Genomic DNA, 19,711 nt, shown 5'->3' with positions numbered 1-19,711 from the left:
GTCTTTAACATCTTTGGGGAACCAGTTCTTCTGTACGGATGTTTAAATAATCATGGTAGCAATTAAGACGTAGCAGAGAAAGTGCTGTGGTGAAACAAACCAGTGAGCCTGTGCTCTATTACTGTTTCAAAGAAAAATGCAAGAAGCCCTGTAATGTACCATTAACAAGCTGCGTGCCAGAATGGGGGGCGGGGGGAGGAATGTAAGTCCAGTCAGCTAGTGAGGGACTTCTATGACATTAGGTATGAGGGCTTATTTTTCTTAAAAATTTTTTACCCTATCTAATATTACTTTGAATGGCCCCATTGTGCATAGAAATATCTTTTTAAAATCCAACCAGAACATGGGCTTCATTGATATCTTAGAAGCCATGAGTTCAGCTAGTTAATTTTGTTTTCTTTAGCTTAATTTTGTCTTCTGATATTGACATGGGAGATAAACAAGAATGCCCAATTTTCCTCCCCTTTTTTTCTTCACTGTTCTCTGCACCTCCATCATACCCCTTCTTTCTCAGGCTACGAAGACTATCCTTTTCTCCACACAGGGGTATCAATCTAGGATTTTAATATTTGACAGGGAATCAGAGCACAAGTTGCTATTCCAGCGATTTGCAAATAATCGGGGGTTTAATACTGATGTCAGTATAATGAACAATGTTATTTTCTATTCTAGTCTATCGCATATAATTTTGGTTTGGTCTGTTTGGAATCTAGCTGGACACTTAGCCAAGGTTCCTCTGAGCTCTCCACAAAACTACTAGAATCTTTGTCCTGCAAATTTCAACCCTAGGAATGTATGGCAGTAGTTCAAATTATTTCCTTGAGAATGAATAATTATGTATTTGTCATTAATTTACCATTATGCTCCCATGCAATTACTTGTTCAGATCTCTTGGGAGATCCTGACATTCTTTTCTCAACTTATTCCTGTGCAATCAAACCCACAGCAGAGACAAAACATGGTGTCTATACTGGGAACCTGTAGCCTTGTGATGATCCTATCAGTCTCTAGCTGCTGAACTCAGACAGCAAATAAAATAAGCGGTCAGCACGACGACATCCAGCTATATTAAAAAAAAACCCAAAACAATAAACATCTAAAAAAATGTTGGAAGTCGTATCAACAGTTAGGACATGCTTAAGTTAAAACACTTAAGTGTTTTACACACTTAACACTACAGAAGGAACACTACAGTTCCTTCTTTGTTAAGGAAGATAATGCTGCGCTTATGTAAATAAAAAAGGCTACTGGACATCCAAAATATTTTGTTGAAACTGACAGGAAAAAATTGCATTAGGTAAGACTTGACACCAAAAAGCCCAACAAAAAAACAGTATCAGAAATATTTTAAGTCAGCTGAGCTAGAATTTCCTTCGTGCATACATTTTGCAGAATCACCCACAGAATGGCTGAGGCTGGAAGGGACCTCTGGAGGGCATCTGGTCCAAACACCCCTGCTCAAGCTGGGTCACCTAGAGCCAGTTGCCCACGACCATGTCCAGACAGTGGTTGACCCTCTCTAAAATGGAGACTCCACGGCCTCTCTGGGCAACCTGCGCCAGGGCTTGGTCACTCTCATATCCTGGTGTTCACATGCTTAAATAAGCATCTGGGATACATAATCCAAATATGATTTCATGAAAATTTGGAAATAAAAAATCTGCAATGTCAAACTGAATACATAGAGGTAATACGTTTGCAAAATTATTACGCATGTCATAATGTGTGACATAAAACGTGCTGTTCAGATTACTCTTCCCAGCATACAATTGGAAATATAAATCATCTAGAAAAGCAAAAAGACACCATCAGATTCTGGACTGAATTATACGACTGTTTGCACTCTATGAAGAGAAGCCACACAATCAGTACAATTTAGCACATCTAATAATGATATTACCTAGAGATATGTGCAGCCTGCGATAAGCTCTTCAGCAAGCTGGTTTTGCCAGGTTCAAGCTTCAAGAATTCTCAAGGACTATTATTTAATCTTGTAGAAGATCTCTGAAGGCAGTTATATGAAAGAATAGCAAAGCACACTGTATTTTTCTGTAATGTAACATATCATCTCTATGTTTACTGGTGTTTTTGAGAAAAAAAAAAAAAGCAATCCCCTTAGAACACAGATTTCTCCCACTGATAATACCATAAAAGAGAATCAGGCCTTTAATAAAAAACCAAAATTTTTCTCCTCGACCCCAATTTTTAACTGCTTGGTTTGTTGTTTTTATTTTTCAGGCCTTTAATCCCTGAAGAATGCAAAAGAACAGCTCAGTCTGCACAGATACTGACATCTGAATGCTCAAGGCATTGTCGGAACGGGCACTGCACTCCCACAGGAAAATGCTGCTGTAATCAAGGCTGGGAAGGAGAGTTCTGCAGAACGGGTTTGTATATAGATTCATAGCACCAAGTGAAAAAAGCAGTGATGTCATCATTTGCTTTTCATTATTTGCTGAGAGAAGTTTTCAATATATGGCATTGACCATCTGTTCTAAGACAACGTTAAAGAAGTACTGATCTCACAAATGTGGGAGGACAATAAGTCTTTAGATGAGTGCAACAGTTAGTACATCTAATGCAATGGGAACCATTATAGAATGCAATTCATAGCATAAATATGACAGACAACAGTGTTCTTATTTTTCACCAAAATTGTAAAATGAAAGGAAGTGCAATCAATACATGTTCTCTGTTTGGACATTCAGCTTCCACCTGCAGTATTATCATTGTGAGTGTCAAACAGTAGTACCTTGTCAGGAAAGATGATAAATCAGACCTGCAGGTCACTATTGCATATTTTGCACTTTGCTAATGTAATGCAAATACTTTAGTTTTGGTAGATTCTTACTTTTGATCCCACAAAATAAAATGGCTCATTTGTTAAAGAGAATTCTCTGTACAGCTTATCAGAAAGCCCCTAATAATCAGAACATCATTGTAATCCATTATTAATGACAGTGCTTTTATTGAGTCCTATCTTGTTGCCATAGTGTATCATCTTTTAAGTCACTTGAAAAAGTGTCTTTGATCAAACTAGATGTTGGGTATGCCACCAAAGGCGTGAGATGAGTGAACTTGGAGTGCCACAGCCGTGCTATCGCTGTCTCACAGAGGCTGTGGTTATGTCTGAGCTATATAACTCTGGCCTATGCAGACCTTCCAGAGCAAGCCTGGGTACCAGGAGGTGTTATCGGTCTATCAGCGTGGTCTTCTGACTGAGTGTATTTGCTCAGCGAGTTTGACCAGATGCCTATACAAAGAGATAAGGTTAACGTAATGGCAGTAGAACCCAAAAGAGGAAAAGAATCACAGAGTAAGACATAGCAAGCATCACATGATGGTCAAGGGATAATTCAGGCTGGAACTGCACTCCGGAGGGCCCTGCTGAAGCAGGGTCAGCTACGAGGTCGTTATAGCCTGGGGTGTGAATTTCAGCAACCTCCAGGATTTTAACGATAAGCAGGAGTGACTTAATTTGGACTGAAATGAAATTAATGAAATCACTAATAATATATCTTACTGGCAAGATTCATGAGCTGACCATCACAGCTGTGCAAAAAAATCAAGTGGGAGAAATGGATAAGGTTATCTGGGTAAATAACCCAACTTCAACTGTCCGCACTTGTCAGTCAGAGATTTCCTACATTTAGAGAATGAGGCCCATTCTACAGCCCTTCTTCAAGTGGAACTTAAAGTAAAAAGCATCTCCAGTGTAAACATAAACAGGTCTTGAATAATCTGTTTTGTTTAAAAAACTACAGCTCTGTGATAGGTGATAATGTGATAGATGCAACATACAAGAAAGCTACAGAAAATATGTAGACCCAGGATCTTTCTTCCCTGTATCCCATGCAGCACTTAACAGAGATGTTCTAGGCTGGACCTCAAGCTACTGTTATAATTTAAATTAGAAAAATTACCTCACGAGGCATAAGAAACTCACAAATAAAATCAAGAAGCTGATTAAACCAGAACTCTGTAAGTAAATCCTCAGGCATCTGCTAAAGAGAGAGGGAAAGACTTTTGAAACTTAACTAACTGATAAAAGCTGTTGAAAAAAATACTCTGGTTCTTTTTTTTCTAAAGGGAATTCAATTTTGTTCCAAGCATAAGTGACTTAAGAGCCAAAGGAGTACATCTCTGTGGTCAGCTGTAGTCTGCTCTGCTAAGGAAAGCGTGTAGTGCAGAACTCTGCATGTACAGAGGAGTTTACCTGAGATTCTTGCTAGCTTGGAGATGGGTGGGTGCTAAAATGTCTCACCAACTTCAGGACTTTTTTGGGTTGCTAGCATAAGGAATGGGATGAGGTAGACCACCATTTAAAGATTTAGATGTGCTGTGTGTCTTGTTTTCAAGTGATAAGTAATGGGGAGCCTAAAGTCTTTTGAGATGGGTCTTCTGTGCACTCTGAAATCAAGCATGAATATGGGAATTGGACATTTTCAAAAATCTGCTATTTGATATTCGCAGTCTGTCCTGGGTGACGTCCTCTCAGGCACACAAAATTACTTCCTCTCCCTAACATCCAAAAACTTTAAGAAATACAGTTTCAAAACTTCGAATATTTTGTCCTTTCTATTTTGTTTTTACTTTATGTGCTTTATCGATATAAGTTTAGAAAAGCTCTTAATGAATGGGTACTGTATCTTTTTGGTTTGTGATGTTCTAAACAAATTAGAAAATCGCTGTTTTTCTCCCCACAGCAAAATGTGACCCAGCCTGTCGACATGGAGGTGTCTGCGTAAGGCCTAATAAATGCTTATGTAAAAAAGGCTATCTCGGCCCCCAGTGTGAACAAGTGGATAGAAACATCCGAAGAGTGACAAGGGCAGGTATTCTTGATCAGATCCTAGACATGACATCCTATTTGCTGGATCTAACCAGCTATATTGTATAGTTTCTGGGACTATTTGGAAACTACACTTTCAACGGGCATTTGTTTTCAATCCTGTCATTTTCAAAAGACTGTTATCCTGCATCAAATACCGGTGATTCGATTTACTTTATTAATTTAAGTATAATATCCACAAATGTGCAGATAAATTCTTTGTGTGTGTGTAAATATTTCTGTACGTCCCCACAGACGTACCAATATCCAATACGTGCGCACACACACATGCACGCACTATCACAAATACGGTTGTACAGCTAGTGGAATTTTTTTTATATTTATTTCGTCATGAGAAATAGTTTACAAAGTAATTCCACTGTAAACCACCTCTTCGTCAAAGGACTTTCGAGATGTCTTAATGGATTCTTTGACATCCCAGAAATCTCGTGACTATACCTATCTGACTATAGCAATAAGAGAGCAGTTTTCAAACATCGCCGTATAAACTGCTGGACTTAATAAAATCCAGTTGTAACAGTTTCTAAGGTGAACTGAACTACATCATGAGACAGTATTTCAGAACTCCTTAATGCATTCCTATCTAGGCAATTCATTGTAAGACTGTAACCTTCACCTTCATCAATGTAACTCTATTACAGAATGTTATGCATTTCTTTATCTAGCATAGATGCAAAAATCTGGTTATTGCAGCTTAATATCAAGATTGTTTCAAGTGTTTAATAATTAAATTATATTCGCATATTTCAAAACCAGTCATCCTAGAAGGTCTGCTTTTTATCATATATTTTATTTAACGATGGGCACTGGGTTCATGATACATATTTATATTATTTTATTTTATTTTTATAATATAGACATCACCTAGATGAGACAGCTTTACCATGTCCTGTAAAATACTAAAGTTACATTTTTCACCATCTTAATTGGAAAGACGGGGAAAGAGAGACCAAACACACTCTCTAATGTGTTGTGGATCTAATCTAGAAATGTATCCTTGTGTCAACTTGTATTCATTTACGACGGATGAAAAAACCAACTGCCAACCAATCATAATAAAATTCCAGCATATGTTAAAAGTGTTCATAAAGTGATTTTCACTGTAACAGGACGGGCCAGATTATACACGAGTAGACTGCTGCCGATTTCACACTGAACGGAACGTCCCTGGACGAGAGCTCACATGAGCACGTGTTGGCTGTGTAAGATGTCACTTGTACAAAACATATAACGATTCTCGCCAAATGCGGTTCTAAATGTAAATATTCCTTGAAGAGCTAACATAAAATTGAGTCTTTGTAAATGTATCAATAAATATGGTGTACATGCTATAGTCAGGTTTTCTAAAGTATTAATAGTCTAATTAGATGTATCTTCAGAACTGGTGCCCTCTTACCTTCAGCTTTAGGACGTTATTGGCCGTTTCTTTGCTCACTACTTACGGACTATCAGATTTCCTTTGCACTACCTGGCTTTTATAAAATCTTGCCTATGAAAAGAAAGCAGAGTAGCCACAGTGTGCACATCCTGCGGTTCTTAGAAGCAGCTCCTCCTGGTGAACGATTTACAACACTTTAGGCAATAAGATCCAAAATACTTTAGCCATACTACTCTCCAGTAGCAAAATTACCTCTCCGGGGCAGTGACATGCAACAAAATTTTTCTTCACAGAAAGTTGTCAGTCTTCATTTACTAAGTATAAAATCTGAAAGTACAGCATGACTGATACTTGCATTTCTCTGTCTTATGCATTCCAATTCAGAGGAACAGAAAATTACATTTGCCTTCCATATATGTTTGCCTGGGTTTCAAGTGACCTCACGCAAAATGGAAATTGGTTGAGAAATCTTGGTTAAGTGCTCAGCTAACAATGGTCTGCATTAAAAAGTGCCTGCATAATTTTGCACAATGTAGATTCAACTGACAGTCCATTGAAAGACATCTCGGGATTAAATGAGCATGAAGACCAAATTGCCCTCTCACCCCAGAAAAGGGTGGTCCCTTATAGTCACACGAACACTTCATTGGCTAAGCAGTGTGACCAATCTTAAAATGAACCCTGCGGTAGCATCTGTAGGTTAATAGCAGCTCTTTGTCTCCGCTGCTTTCTGCCTTTAGTCTTTTCCCTGAATTCCATCACAAAAAGTTTTACAATTAAAAAATGTCCTGACAACCATTTTTGTAAATTGACCTTAGCATCTAATCTTTCCTTATTCAACGTGGGTGACAAAAACGTGAACTTCTCATGAATGAGCCAGCTGTCTAAATCTGTCAAATAGCGCAGTTTTATTACACTCTTCATAATCAGCAAAGCAAGAAAGTCGCTGAAGTGTTTTAGCAACATTTAAATATCTGACAGAGATAACAGCTTTAACACTTTCTTTAAGGAAATATATTTAAAAACAAACCCAACTTGAACTCCACTGTGATGCATTATTTTCAACAACCAGCTGGGGAGATGTGATAGTTCTTTTCTTACTGCTTAGTTCCTGGAGACAAAATATACCGCAGATGGTACCTAAATTGAAGATCCCCAGTAATATATATGCCACAGTCATGTAGAGGAAGGAAAACAACGATTTTAGAGTCTTGACCTTAATAATAAAGACAATTTAGTTTACTAGTGAAATCAGAAAATAAAACTCTAGTAAAATCTAAGAATGAAATCCAGGTCTCATTCAAATCATTGGCAAAAAACTCACATCAGCTGTGCTGCACCCAGAAAATCACTTTTAAAATTTAAGCAAAATACTTGAGTTTATTTTATTTAAAAAAAAAATTTCTGTTTGAGTCATTCCATCAAAACTAAGAAATAATCTAGGTGAAGATTAGAGGGAGAGTGGAGATAGTTTGTGGAAAGTGTTTTTGCTTCATTTTTAAATCATCTTTTCTATCATGTGAAAGCAAGCGTCTGCATTAAGCCCACATGGGTACATAGGATGTCCCAGTGGAAAAGAAGTATTCTCAAAAAAAAAAAAAAAAAGGACACAAAAAATCCTAGCTGCTTATTTATCAAAAGAAATTATACTATTAAAAAGAGTGAGCAAACCCTAGACCTAGCCACCCAAGATGCTAATATAAAAAGGGCAACTGCAGTAATTGCCCTGAGAATTGGCATACAAAAAAAAAAAAAAAAAGGGGTCTGTAGAAAGCCCGTTGCCAGTTAGGTCATTCTGCAGCCATTCTCACACAACCTCTGAGAGTGTCCCAGAATAAAACTGAGCTTATAAATGAAACTAGATAAATGAGGCAATTAGATAAGGGCCTCCAGAAGGGATTTTATGTATGTGTTCAAGTTGTCTCTGTCTCTGTCTCTCTCTCTCCTAATCTTTTATTCCATTCATTTCTTCCTTTATTCAGAGATACTGCCTCTCTGTTCCCAACACATTGTACATTTCAAGCATTCTTTGAGGCTTTCTACTGTTAAAAGAGAACAAACATACCTGTTGCAAGAAACATAACTCTGTTCCTGATGTCTGCTAGTTTTCAACCCTCATTTTATTATTTTGGGACAGAAAAACTTCATCTTTCTCTTTTTAAATGCCACTGATCAGAAAGAAAGCATATTATTGCAATATAGGGAGAAACGTCTTTACTCCATAGATAAGTAGGGAGACAAAAAGATGTTATGTAAAATCAGCTCCAAATTGTTGCGCACCATTTCAGAAAAACAGTAAACTCATTTTTCTAATGCATCCAGTAAGAAAGATTAACTCAAACCCTCCCCCTCAAGAAAATAAATTTCTTCCATTAACAGTTAGGGACAAAGATGCAAACCCTCTGTACCTTTAAATCCTCACAGGTTGTTCTATTCCATGCAAAGTGCTAAGTTAGGTATAAATAAGAGTGTAAATTCTATATCACCAACATGACACGTCTGTTTATCTCCTTCTTTCATTCACTTCTTGACATTTTGGCTTTGCAGCTCCTTCCTTTCTTGAACCACAGCAAACGTCAGTAACCTCTGGTTGCTGCAGGTGATGCTTATTATTTTTGAAACTGCCTAACAGAAGTGTGTATCAAAGTGGCTTCCCAGCAGGCTGAGGTTTTTATCTTTTGATCATTCCACAGATCTTTGTTATTTTATAGTGACTTCTAATACTGTAATTTAGCTGGACATTTACAGTTCAGGAGTACCAGCCCCGAGCAGCTCAGCCTCCGGCTGTGAAGCTCAGCCACAGACAGATTGAAGCTGGAGGAAGGGAGAAAGCACTTGGTCACTATACGGTCACTATGCTTATCAGAAAGTTACTGATTTCAATCCAATAATCAGATGCCTCAAGTAAAAAGCAGAATTATATTCCTGGGATTATGAAAATTTGCTTTCTGGTATGCACTTTTCTCTAATTTGGGGTTAGAAATTAGGATCTTTTAATGTAAAATATCAAAAATGGAGATTCTGAAAACACAAACAAGTAATTTCTCACAAGTGTAAAGTCCCATTAAGGTGAAAATAAATATTCATACATGCAATTATACTTGCATCCATGAAATAGGCATTTATAAGATTGGGTCTACATGGAAAAAACAACTCCGAGGACATCCCGCTTTGCTTATTTTTCCTTAATTTTGGAAATCCTTTAAAAGACATTAATGCATTTTCATTTACTATCCTTTAGTTTAACAGTTTAATTAGGAATGCTACCTTGTTGATCTTCTGTCCAACTTAAAAGGTGATCTTTGTCTCTGAACAAATAGAAGGAAGCCATGAAGTAAATAAAATCTAATTCTTCCCATCTTGCAATATTAAAAATCGACCAATAATTTTTTTTGTCATTAAAAAAAAATTAACTAAGAATCTCACCGAAAAGGGAACCAACCCTTTAAATTTATTCTAATCCAAATTTGCAGAAAATATGTACCAAAAAATCTCAGTTCTGGCTACAAAAACACAATAAATATTTCCATAAGTAGTTTCAGGGCAAACTGTTGTTAGAAACATTGGGAAAAAAAAAAGACTGTTTTGCTAATATGCTCATTGTTTTCAACAGCAGAGAAAATCAGTGAAATATGACACATGTACTTTTTAGGATGTAGGTGTGAAACAGCAGAAGCCACCTGAAAGCTTAGTAAGGGATTACTTTAATCTTTGAGGGCCTGACTTCAAGTCCATTGATGTCAACTGAAAATCTCCTATTGACTTCATTAGTTATAGGATTAAGTCCTTAAAAGATATCCACTTAGCTGGCAGAAGATCTTAACTTCAGACATCAGTGCACACATGACCTCTCTGTGTCTGCATCTGCAGTCATTAGACACACCAAGGTCTTCTGCAATAAGACTGCAGATTCAGCCCTGCTTAAAGCTGTATCCGGTCCTCTTGGGGGTCCTTATAGGTATTGCCAACAGTTACAAAAGGGGTCTAGTAAATCTGCCAGGCTTCTTGATACTTCTTTAAAGATGTTGAGGAGTGAGCTCACATTTTTTCTCCTTCACACTTATATACGCTTATTTTAAATATGTAAGCATATGCCATTAAGCAGGAAAGTAATTAAAATACCAAGTCTGTGGCTCCATTTTATGAAACAGCGTTAGTAAGACAGGGCCCAAAGTTGCCCCCACAGATGCTTACAAACATCTACAAAAGCTTCCTCAACTTTTTTGAGTCCAGTATTACAAAGGCTGAATTCAGCAGCATTAGGCACATTTTCAAACCTTTCTTCCTGTATTAAATTGGGATGGTGTAATATTTCAATCAAGACTATATCCTAAACAAAAAATATTGTTGTCACTCGTACTAATAAGACTAGTAAGACCGAAAGCAATAAGAATCCTCAGTACTGAAACAAAAGGCATAAGCCGTTACAAGGTGGGACACAAGCAGGCATGCTGTAGACACATGCTAGGCAAAGGAGTAGCCACTCGCCTTTGTACTCGTTGATTTCAATTACAACTCTGCACACAGAATTAATCATGCTATAAAATGCACAACATCCAAACAACCTTAGCACAGCAATTAATTCTGCATAGATTTACACTGGGCAGGCTGACTAATCAGCCAGTGTTACTAATGCCTTATCTGGGAAAAGAGAAACATTACTATTTTATGGCACTGTACAAGTGGTTCAACTGACGCATCAGCCTTTTTCCTTCAGTTCACTCACGAGTTATTAATAATTACTAATTCGGTCTTTATATTAGCAAAGGATTATCATGTTGTCCCATAACCCAAAGAAAACTCCCACAGGAAACTTTTCCTGACATTACACTCTGCAGTTTGATTTGAAAACCAAGTGACACACCTGCTTCCCAGAGCAATCAGTATTGAAAATATATCATGCTACAGGAATTCACAAAAAAATAATATTCTGGGTTATATACATTTAATGTCTCTACCTATTGTCTACTGTATACATGCTGGCTTCCACAACCAAAAATGGCAGAAATTATTGCTAAGAATCTGCACAAATAGCAAGTTGCATTATGGGAGAAGAGTTTTATTTCTACTGATAAAAAACAACTGTCCATCTGTTATAGATGATCAATAGGGTCCCACATTTCAAATAGCTAAGTTCCTTTTACTGTGCATGAGATTTTCCCATCTATTTTCATTTTGCAATGAGAACACAAGTGAAAAAATATTTAAATTAAAAGTTGCTTAAATTCCCAGGAAATTTCAGAAAGAAGGCACCGCTAAAGCACGTGAATATACTCAGTGGCTGTGTTCACAATATTCTTGGGTGGAAAGAAGGCAGAGAGAGGTGGCTGTTTTGGAGGGGGGTTTTGGGGTTTGTTTGGGGTTTTTTGGTTTTTTTTTATGTAGGACACATTTTGCTGTAGGACAAAAAGGTAGTTTGCATCACAAGGCAGTAACAAACAAACCCCATTTTCTGAATGTTCCTAGGAGGAGCTGCTAAAAGGAAAATGTTCTCGGCAGAGTCAAACTAGTGTGCAGAATGAACTTAATTTGTATCAAGATATACTGAGACCAGAAACCATCTGGTATTCAGTCACCAGATGTATCTTGCAGCGATCTCCATTAATACCAGAAGCAGTAACCCTACCCTGTGAATTATCCAGAAATGCTATTAGCTGTCCCCCACAAAATATACTGCAGAATTAAAACTTCAATTCCCTTTTGAGAACAATTAGATTGTAATGGGAGCCAAGCAGAAAGGGAAAAAGAAATAACATTCTTCACTTGAGAACATTACTGTTGTGATATTCCTCTGTTCAATTAGTTTTATTTTATAGTAGCTTTCAGGTACTGTATGTACATTTGAAATGTGGGAAAATAGCTTAGAGAGTATCATTCAAAATATGGTTAAGTATCTTCTATAAATTGTACTGTACTACTAAAGATACGCAGGCACCAATCTAGCAGAGCACTGGAGCGCACGAGTAATTTTAAGCATATGAGTCTCACTGAAGTCATGTGCTTAACGTTATTAATATAATTAAGTGCTTTCTTGGTTTGAGACCTTACAAGTCCTTGCAAGTCTACCTATGTAGACTACATATGCTACATGTGTATTTCTTTTTAGGGGGGACAGCATGGCTGAAGTTCATGAGAAGATAATTCAGTTACTGTCTGTCACAAGTTCTATATAACCTGAAATAATTGCGTCTTTGTGCCTCTACTTTCCATCTGAAAATTAGTGAAATCAATCCTTGTAAAGCGCTTTGAGCTCTTCAAATGAAAAGTGCTATAAAAGTACAAATTATTATTATATTATTGAACACCATGTATGTATACACACTATTATGTAATATATAATATATGTATAATGCATATAAATTCTAACAAATGTATTTGTGTAATATCTGAGAAATGGAACAGTTGTATCTGGAAGTGATAAATGCATAGAGTTGGATTTATTGTTAATCTGTGGATTTAATGATTTTTCTAGACAAAAGGACGTTTAAGTGTATAATTGCTTTCCTTAATTTAATATATTTATGTAAATGCATGCCTGAAGTTCTGGATAGGTAGTTATTCTGTGTCCCTTAAGCTAATAAAATATATTAAACTTTATCTTACTATATAAGGTACACCTGCTGCTTTAATTTTTTAAATATTTCTGTTATGACTAAATGCATAATTTAAAATTAATGAAATTTTAATTTTAATCAGCTCTTTGATCTCTGCAGTAAAAGCAGAACGCCAGCATTTTATATATTCTTTGAAATGTACACTAGTTTTATTTATATAAATTCTAAGATGCTTTCATAAAATGTGACTGAACACTGCTATTATTTTTGGAATGGGAAGTTTGGTATGGGGTTTCCTGTTTGCTTCTGGATAAATGAGAGTGAAAATTAAGACCTCCATATTGAAAAGATACCTGGCTTTTTGCAAGCAATACGTGAATGCATATACAGCTTGAACAAGGGGATTTCATGTACAGGCTTTCCAAGTACAGATATCTTGGAGAATTAGTTCAGTAACGATGGGAGAAACATTGGGGAGTAATTTCTTTGTTTTGTTTACTTAATATCTTCAGAGAAGCATGTCATCAACTCAACGTGTGTTAAATTCAGATGTACCATTTCCAGTGATTTAAGTAAGGGCCATAAAAAATGAATGCGGTGTGGAATTCTTTCCATTTCTCCCCATCTTAAGTAACAGGTTCTGTTCCACTGAAATCAACACCTAAGCATATATGTGGGAGCAGGGCCAATGCCATATATCAACTCACTATATTTTTTTGATACAAAAGAAGATTTAATCATGACACTTATATGCAAACTACACTTGCAGCTTACATCTGTGAGAGTAAAAACCAGTTTGGACAGGGAGCACTAAAGAGCCAAGGCTTCTTCACACACTAAGTTTACCTTAGTGGTTTTGAAATGCTGTTAAATTAGTCTTGCACATTTAACTTACCTAAAGTGTTTAGCTCGTCCTGTGTTTATTTTTTAGACTAAAGAATGAAGCATTACTGACACTACAATATTGATGGTATCTCTACATTTCAGATCTCAGCCAAAATAATCTTGAAATTCTCATGAAATTGTTTTTCCATTTTTCAGCTAGTTATACCATTAGTGATATGGGCTGGTGGCCAGCCAGAGAACTGGGATCCAAAGAAAATTTGAACTTCACCCAAATTTGAGGATATTTGAAAACTGTATTTTACTTCAGCTTTTCAATGAATAAATATAGCAGTTGCAGCAATGTTCCTTTAATTACATTTTCTTAAAAAAAGATCTTCATTTGAAGGACTCAGAACAAGAAAACAGCTGAAAGATAGCAAATAAAAATGAATGAAGAAATCAATGAGGATTGTTTTGATTTTTTAGTGGGACCCATCTATTCATGTAGAAAGTAAAAGAACTCTGTGGGGTATAGTACATAATTACAATAAATACAGTGCAGCGTGTAGTTCTGGTCACACCATGAGTCATTGAGTTTGTTCTTGTAATTTATTAAGACATTATGAAAACCCACTGACATATTTATAAGCCTTGGAATTAACAGCTACCTTTCATTTCTTTTACAACACATAAGACATGAATTTTAGTTAAAGAATTATATACACTGAGCTGTGTACAGCAAGACTGTAATTCTTTCTAGAGCTTCTGGTGGCATCCTAAACTGAGGGGCCAGATTCTGCTCTGCCTTTAGATGAATGAAAGGCGGTATCCCTGGCCTCTTGAACGAGGCTTGTGTGGTTTGTCAAAGTCATCAGCACTTTCAGAAGGAATTCAAAGCATAAATGCACAATTCTGGAGCATTTCATTTTAGTAATATAGTTACTAATAATGCCTGTGCTTCAGTATTTAATCACTATTCCCAAAATGTATACTTCAAACAAGCTTATGTCCTTTTATTGCCTTCTCTTTACTTCCACATATAGCTCAGTGCTTTAAGTCTTTTCTTTATTTGCTTTCTTAGAGAGATGCTGCTTCTCCATTCTATTGCACTAAATTTACTACATATTTGCAAGTTTCTAACAAGATTGATTGGGCACAAGTGTGCTTTTTTCTATTTTATTTTAACAAAAACACTAAGTAAGGGATCAGCCCCTGGTTTAACTCTAAATTAGAAATGCACCACAAGTAAGTAGGGTAGAATCTTTAAAATGCCAAAGAATCATTTCGGTCTATGTGGTTGCATTTATTTATTTTGGGGGAAGGGTTGGTTTGAGTCATATTTGATGACATGTCTACGGATGACATACACCTCTGGCAGAATTGGGCAGTGGGACATAGCTTTGGTTTTGAAAAACCTCACTGAACACTGGCTTTCTTGTTTGCTTGGTTTGGGGTGGTTTCTGGGTTTTTTTAAAGATTTTTTGGTTTGTTTTTTAGTTTTTTTGTCTTTCAAAGCTAGGACTGCTCCTGGATTTTGTCTGAATTCCAAAATTTGGGGCTGAAACAATTGAATGAATGTTATACTCGTTCAACATTCAATATTTAAAATTTATCATTTATTACTGAGGCTATTGCCAATGTTGCAGCCTTCTTTAACTGTTGCTTATCTTACATTAGTACAGATTCACTGATATCAGTGCCATCAGGAGGTGAATCAGGTTATGTTAAGTAGTTGTTTTTCCTTCTCACTCATTTTATATCACTTTAATACACTACACTCAGAAGCGTTTGTCATATCATTCCACAGTGAAACCAGTGTCATCAAGCTAGTGGAGTTTGCTCCAGTTATACCCACCGTTCTACATGTTTCACCTTTCACTACGTATGTTTGATTACTCAGAGATGGACTGACTGAGGGAGGGAATGTAGGAGTGCATGCCGGTCCTCCATTAGATCAAGAGGTGTGTTCTCCTTTCAGTGTTAGAAAATTGAAACTTTGTGATAGATACATGCAAACTATTTCCACTTCAGGGAAGGGTACATACATGTGAATCAAAGGGCTGCATTTGGTTCAGGAGATTTATACAGACAAGATCCAAACTCTACAAACTCCCATGCAGCGAAATTAGGGCTTTTCTGGTCAGATGAATAGAACAGGTGCAGATATAGCTTTCAGGTCTTTAAACTACACCAGCCCAAATAAATTACAGCTATGGAGCATGTTTAGCAATTTCAAGCAAACATTAGAAATGCAATGCCCATGGTGCAGATAAAGTGCTTATGAAAAAGGTGGACACAACATCTGTACTGGCACGGAGTGCCTGTTCTAAAGTAATAGCTGCAAAATGCCTCCTATAAAGCATAAGACTGTTAGTACAGCTGCAGCTTTTAATAGCTATTGAATTTCTTGATCAGGGAGGCAAGGGAAATGGACAAGTGAAACTATAAACTGCTATTTTACACCTATGAATGTAATATCAAATAAATGTGGTCAAACACACTTTTATTTTTTTAAGAAATTCATCCCTAGAGAGCCTCGTGCTAGTTCTTACCTAGCAAGCCATCAGAAGGCACTTATGTCAGCCTAAGCCTGAGGTTTCCAAGATGTATAACCGTACAGTCTACATATACCTGTTGCTTATTATATCTGTAACAGAAACCTGCAGCTACGCACACATGCGTAATACCTCATGCATCATTTGTGCACTTATTCAAAGCTATTTGCTTCTAGATCAATGCAAACAAGGGATGAAAAGGTACACAATAGATTAGATAGTTTTTAAGATGGTTATGCAAGAGGAAAAATATAGTGAAGTGACCGAGTTGCACAGAGACTTGCATATAGGCAACAGGTTGCAACCAGTATACTCATTATCATGTTAGCTTATTAAAATTATTCCAAAGAGTACAGCTGTCTGACATTTTCTGGGTTTTCTTATTTAAATTCCTTAGTAGTAAGATGAATTTGTGTCTAAGAGGCCCTCTGTGAATTTCTAGAATCACATTTACTTTGCATTTATAATTACAGCTTTTTGTTAATGATGGAACTTCTATGGAATTATCAGGTTTACAGGATGCAGGTGAACTGTCATTTTAATATTTTCTAAACTTATTATTGCCTTGAAAATTCTTCACTTCTTTTATTAGCCTGGAAATAAAACACATCACATAATACTCAGGTAGCTGACACTGCAGATTGACCTAGTGTGGAATTCATCTGAAATTACACTCTTGATATCTCACTTTTAATGTCTGTCATACATGGATTGGACTGTTTTGTTTTGTTTTGGGCCACTTTTTCTTCCAAGAAGATGGAAGTTTGAAAAACTACATGCTGCTGATGTCTACCCAAAGTGTGTCCCAGGCACATAAATCCTTCTGAGTCCCAAATAGCAATCCTGTCTACCCAATTTCCAGTACTACTAAAATTTCCTGGCACCTGAACTCACTACGTTCCTTTTAATCTGGCTAGAAATTTTTCTGGCTGGCATACGTCCTCTGAAGTACCCGAACAATGTGAGGATAGATATTTATCTCCTTCTAAAAGCAACCCAGGATAAGACATACAACTGCCAAAGCTTGCTTGAGACCTTGGAGAATCCTGAAAAGTTAGTCATAGTCAGCACCTCAATTAACTTCATGGGTGGTGGTGCCAGTTTAATGATAAGAACACTACTACAATTCAGAAAGAGGTGGATCTAACTCTTCTGGTTACTTCCCAAGAAATTGCTTTGACTGAGTCCTTCTGGTTGAATCCAAGCTACAAAGCAGCCAGAAATGATAAAAATCAGTGGGACAGAATAAGAGAGAAAAGAATGGAGTCAGAACCTTCTGGCCTAGAAAGCTTATTTGAAAGTGGAAAGGCACACTAAATTAGTTCTGCTTACCAATTTAGTTATACACAGTCCAGGAAGCAGGACCCAGTACCTCAGTTCTTCCTCCTTCCAGGTGAGTCAAACTCCCTTTTCTGCCTCTATGTTCTACTTTTCTGACTGGTGTTTTCAACAGGCAGTACTGAGAATGCCTCTTCTTCTGCACTTCTTCACTTACCTCTCCCTGTGGCAGAGCATCTCTGAAATCTCCGAGAAGTTTTGTAAAAGAATTTAGGGACAAGACCCAAAGTGTTTGTTTAGAGGGAATAATCAGGGATTTTTGAATTATTATTATTCTAAAAATGATAAAACCCCCAGTTCATATCTCAGGCATAGATTCACAGGGAAGAAAAGACTAAACAAAAAAAGCAAAAAAGCCATCACACAAACTGCTAAGAAAACAGCCCCAACGTAAAAATTATCATCTGAGAGCTAGAAGTTATCCCTTTTGTTTTTCAAAATCCACCTGCCAAAAAAGATCACAGAGTAGATCCAGATCTGTTGATGTCCATAGGAGCCTGTGATTTCTGCCTGTGATTTCAGTGGTGCCAGCATACCAACCCACAGAGAGATTAAAATCTGATGAAGTTTAACAGAGTCTTTAGGAAGGCAAGTTCAGACAGCAATGGGCTTCAGTGAAGCGTGTGGCTATCATTGTGAGTTTCGAGCTTCTGCTCCCTGACAAATGAATACCCCTAAAAAAGCTCAAAACGAAAGATTTCTCAGATTATGGCACCGAGACATTGAAAAAACCACAAGATTAAATGAATCCTTTCAAGCATCCTTTGAACAGGTAACAGAAAGCACTGAAGTGTTTTCTATCTTATAAAAGCAAATGGAAGCGAAGACATATCTTGGCTGAAGTTTTTAGTGACTACCGAGTTGTACAGAGATCTGGGAGATAGCTTGAGCAAGTCAGCTTGAGTATGAGCAGCAGTCTAGTAGTGTCATCAGGAAGTCTAGGGAAGCAAAGACACATCTCAGGTAAGCCTGTGAAGCTCTGAAGGACTATTTTTAACTGCAGCCAGTCTCCTAAAGTGCTTACTGACACCTCATTCAGAAATTTGCGCTATTTGCTGCAGTCACTATTAACTGCAGTACAGCCACGGCCAACGACTCATCTTTAGTGTCATTACTGACATAAGTAAAACCTTCCACAGATCAGAAAATGACCACGCAAATTAACAGGGATTAATTTACAATTAATGTTAACCCTTTTATAAAGAGTATACCCATGCAAATCAGATCCCTTCCTCTGCCTATTTTGAAAGCTACCTGCTCAGAAGGAGCTTTCTAGCAATTATCTGTAATGGGATTATTAGCACATTTTCCCCAGTAAGTTCCTCATCAGAAATAGGTAATGCTGATAAACTTCGCACAACAACTATAAGAGACAAAAGAGTTTAAACAAGTGAATTTTCACTGCATTGCAAACATTCCTATTAAAATAATCAGGGTAGTAATTAGCACTCCTATAAAATGGCAGTGCAATATATGATAATGCTTAAAGTAAATAAACTGGATTTCGCCTCTGTAAAATATTTCACAGATTTCAATTAAACATAGCATTCACCTGCATTTTCTGCCTTAACAAATATCCTATATTTTCTACTATTATAAAACAACTGCTACCTTGCACTTCAACAGCACAGATAGGTTAGCTATTATTACTTACCTCCTGCTTTTTAATGTGGTCATAAAAGCATGAGTCTTGGCCTTCTTTCTGTTGATTCATGATGACCAAATATTTAAAATATTATTTTGGCTAGAGCGCAGTATTGCACACACAGCATGTAAACTGCTTAGTACAAAAGTGAAAAGGGATCTGCAGGCCCATTTCCTGCCATTAACAAGTGAAAAGACACATAAAGTTTAATCTGAAAAATCAAAGAATTTACTAAACTGTATCAGATGTGCACACTTACGAACACAGGTGTAATTCACTTAAAATTTTGCATGCGTGAAAATTGTCCTTATTTGTAATCTAGAAAATCCTTCAGCATCAGCTATATACGCATAAAACATACATTTATAAAAATACACTAAAGTGGTGCCTCACTCGAATACAGACAGATCAACTTATTAAGTCTAAGAACATATCTGCAGAGGGTAGTCACATCTATCAAAAATTCTTCAAATCAACAGGGATGGAAACATCTGGGAGGTGCTGCCCAAATCGAAACATTACATGACACGTTGCAGAACATACAATATCCTATTCTTAAGATCA

General features: G+C 36.8%; 2 protein-coding genes across 6 annotated transcripts in view; one reads left to right on the top strand and one right to left on the bottom strand.

Annotated features, from left to right (window-relative positions):
• The window catches only part of HHIP (hedgehog interacting protein), a 79,173-nt gene extending 66,346 nt beyond the window's left edge, over positions 1-12,827 (top strand). The window contains exons 12-14 of one of the 3 annotated variants that reach the window (XM_075090477.1): positions 2,239-2,387; positions 4,707-4,831; positions 5,710-12,827. In XM_075090477.1, coding sequence (XP_074946578.1) covers positions 2,239-2,387; positions 4,707-4,831; positions 5,710-5,724 — 289 coding nt within the window. In that variant the 3' untranslated portion in view covers positions 5,725-12,827. Of the gene's footprint in view, positions 1-2,238; positions 2,388-4,706 lie in introns of all 3 variants that reach the window. The other 2 variants (XM_075090476.1, XM_075090475.1) reach the window with 2 other exon arrangements.
• Positions 1-19,711, bottom strand: part of ANAPC10 (anaphase promoting complex subunit 10) — a 115,717-nt gene that overhangs the window by 10,018 nt on the left and 85,988 nt on the right. The window lies entirely within an intron of this gene.

This window comes from Phalacrocorax aristotelis, chromosome 4 (genome assembly GCF_949628215.1).
Source record: "Phalacrocorax aristotelis chromosome 4, bGulAri2.1, whole genome shotgun sequence".
NCBI classification, from domain to species: domain Eukaryota; kingdom Metazoa; phylum Chordata; class Aves; order Suliformes; family Phalacrocoracidae; genus Phalacrocorax; species Phalacrocorax aristotelis.
The sequence above is the reverse complement of the archived record's forward strand: the minus strand, read 5'-3'. Positions and strand labels throughout refer to the sequence as shown.